Source organism: Populus euphratica, unplaced genomic scaffold (assembly GCF_000495115.2).
Source record: "Populus euphratica unplaced genomic scaffold, PopEup_1.0 scaffold7130.1, whole genome shotgun sequence".
In the NCBI taxonomy this organism is placed as follows: Eukaryota; Viridiplantae; Streptophyta; class Magnoliopsida; order Malpighiales; family Salicaceae; genus Populus; species Populus euphratica.
The window spans coordinates 1-1,677 of NW_011506878.1; the positions used below are offsets into that span (position 1 = coordinate 1).

Here is a 1,677-nt window from a genome sequence, read left to right on the forward strand (position 1 = left end):
GTAACTGAAATTTTCTTTCAGTAACCATTTTTTGGTGGATGATCTTTTGGAAGCTCCTGAACCGGAACTCCGCATGTTGTAGAGACTTCTACCACAAGCCATTCCCTTGCAAAATAGCATATCACCCACTATTTCGGGACTGTCTCGGATGTTGGACTTGACTCGCTGTCCGATGGTGTGGATCACAACTGGACACCTGCTTCAGGAGGTCGGATGGGAATCCACACCATCGGTCATATTGTCAAGTCCAACCATCACTCATCCAAGCCAGTCATGAAACACATCCCAAATCTTAAAACATAATATATCATAGACCCTTCACGCTTTTGCAGCTAATTCATAATTGTTAGCAAGCAGGGAAGAAAATGCAAAATTGTTTATGAATCAGTAATATCCAAAATACATCACTTGCAAAGTTTCAACTTTTTAAAAAACAATGCCACTACAGATTTAGGATAAGGCTTCGTAGCAAGACAAGTAGGAATGTTTTCTGGCTGTTCAATCCAGAGTTTATGAGCAATACCTCCAGCTTTGAGCTTCTCTGACAAGTTCAAGATTTGAGGTTCTCCTTTCACCTCCAGAGTAACCTGGCATAAAAAAGGAGAGACAGATCCTAGGTCATAACTGATAATCCTCATAAACTTTCAAAGTTGAGAGTTCTATGTATCAAATATTGATGTCCCCAGTTCTCGTTGATACCCTTTAAGCATAAATCTCCATTTCTCAATGTGAACAAATCCAAGGCACAAGGCAAACTGGCATCATACAATCTCCAGCAATACAAATCAAGGCATACATATCCAGCTAAAACACGTCCTCAAAGGCAATGCAAGTTATTAGGAGGCAGCCAACCTGAGACATCATAGGCCTTGTTGATGCAAACCAGGACATGAGACAACAATAACAAATGCTAAATACAAGAATCAACATAAACAGTTCGAATGATGCTTCATAAATAAAACTTCGAATTTTACACGAACAGCCTCAAGGGCAAGAGTAGGAATTCGAAATCATTTATTTGATGTGTCTACTCATGTAAGATTCATTGACTTTTATACCTTATAATTATCTTAATCCGAACATTTTGACCACCTTCCTTGCTGGAAATTTCCACTACATAATCTCCTCTAACCTCTAATTTGAAAATGTTGTCACCAAAATATCCAATTTATCTACTAAGACTGAGTAATACACCAATAACCCATCATGGCATTCATCTTTTTCTACCATTTCCAAGTTGAGAAATTTATGAAAAATCAAAAAGGAAAAAAAAACCAAGAAGGAAAATTGAAAAAGAAATTACCTTATGCATAGAATCGATATTTTCAGGGCTACAATACTGAAGAGTATGAGGATCCTCCTTGTGTGACCAAATGACCGAAACAGAGGCATGGCATCCCTGTGTCACCACACTCCCCATCGGCCACGTGTCTATTAGGTCTCTCCTTAACACCACATACTGCACCAACACCTCATCTGAGTTCTCTGCTTTCTTTTCTTCGTTTTGTGGATTGGGTTCTGAATCTGTGGTGAACTGACTCATGGAGCTCGACGCGAGTTGGGTTAGTGACAGAGTTGTAACGCGGAAGGGGAAGGAGAGGTCACGAGCCCTAATTTTGGATCTTGAAGGTGTGAGGTGACGGAGGGAGGGGGTTAAACGACGTGGTGAAAGAAGAG

At 40.1% G+C, this 1,677-nt stretch overlaps 1 protein-coding gene across 1 annotated transcript; it reads right to left on the minus strand.

Annotated features, from left to right (window-relative positions):
• Window positions 1–324: 324 nt before the first annotated feature.
• LOC105120347 (Peptidyl-tRNA hydrolase II (PTH2) family protein) lies at window positions 325–1,671 on the minus strand. The gene is made up of 2 exons (XM_011018511.1): window positions 1,304–1,671; window positions 325–587 (listed from the first exon to the last, which is right to left on the minus strand). Exons 1-2 carry the CDS (start codon window positions 1,541–1,543, stop codon window positions 405–407), a joined length of 423 nt encoding a protein of 140 aa, XP_011016813.1. The 5' UTR covers window positions 1,544–1,671; the 3' UTR covers window positions 325–404.
• Window positions 1,672–1,677: the final 6 nt, after the last annotated feature.

Coding starts and splice junctions, on each gene's coding strand:
- LOC105120347 (XM_011018511.1), bottom strand. CDS start 1,543: ATGAGTCAGTTCACCACAGATTCAGAACCCAATCCACAAAACGAAGAA. Junction 588..1,303: donor ATATCGATTCTATGCATAAG/GTAATTTCTTTT, acceptor TTTTTATGCCAG/GTTACTCTGGAGGTGAAAGG.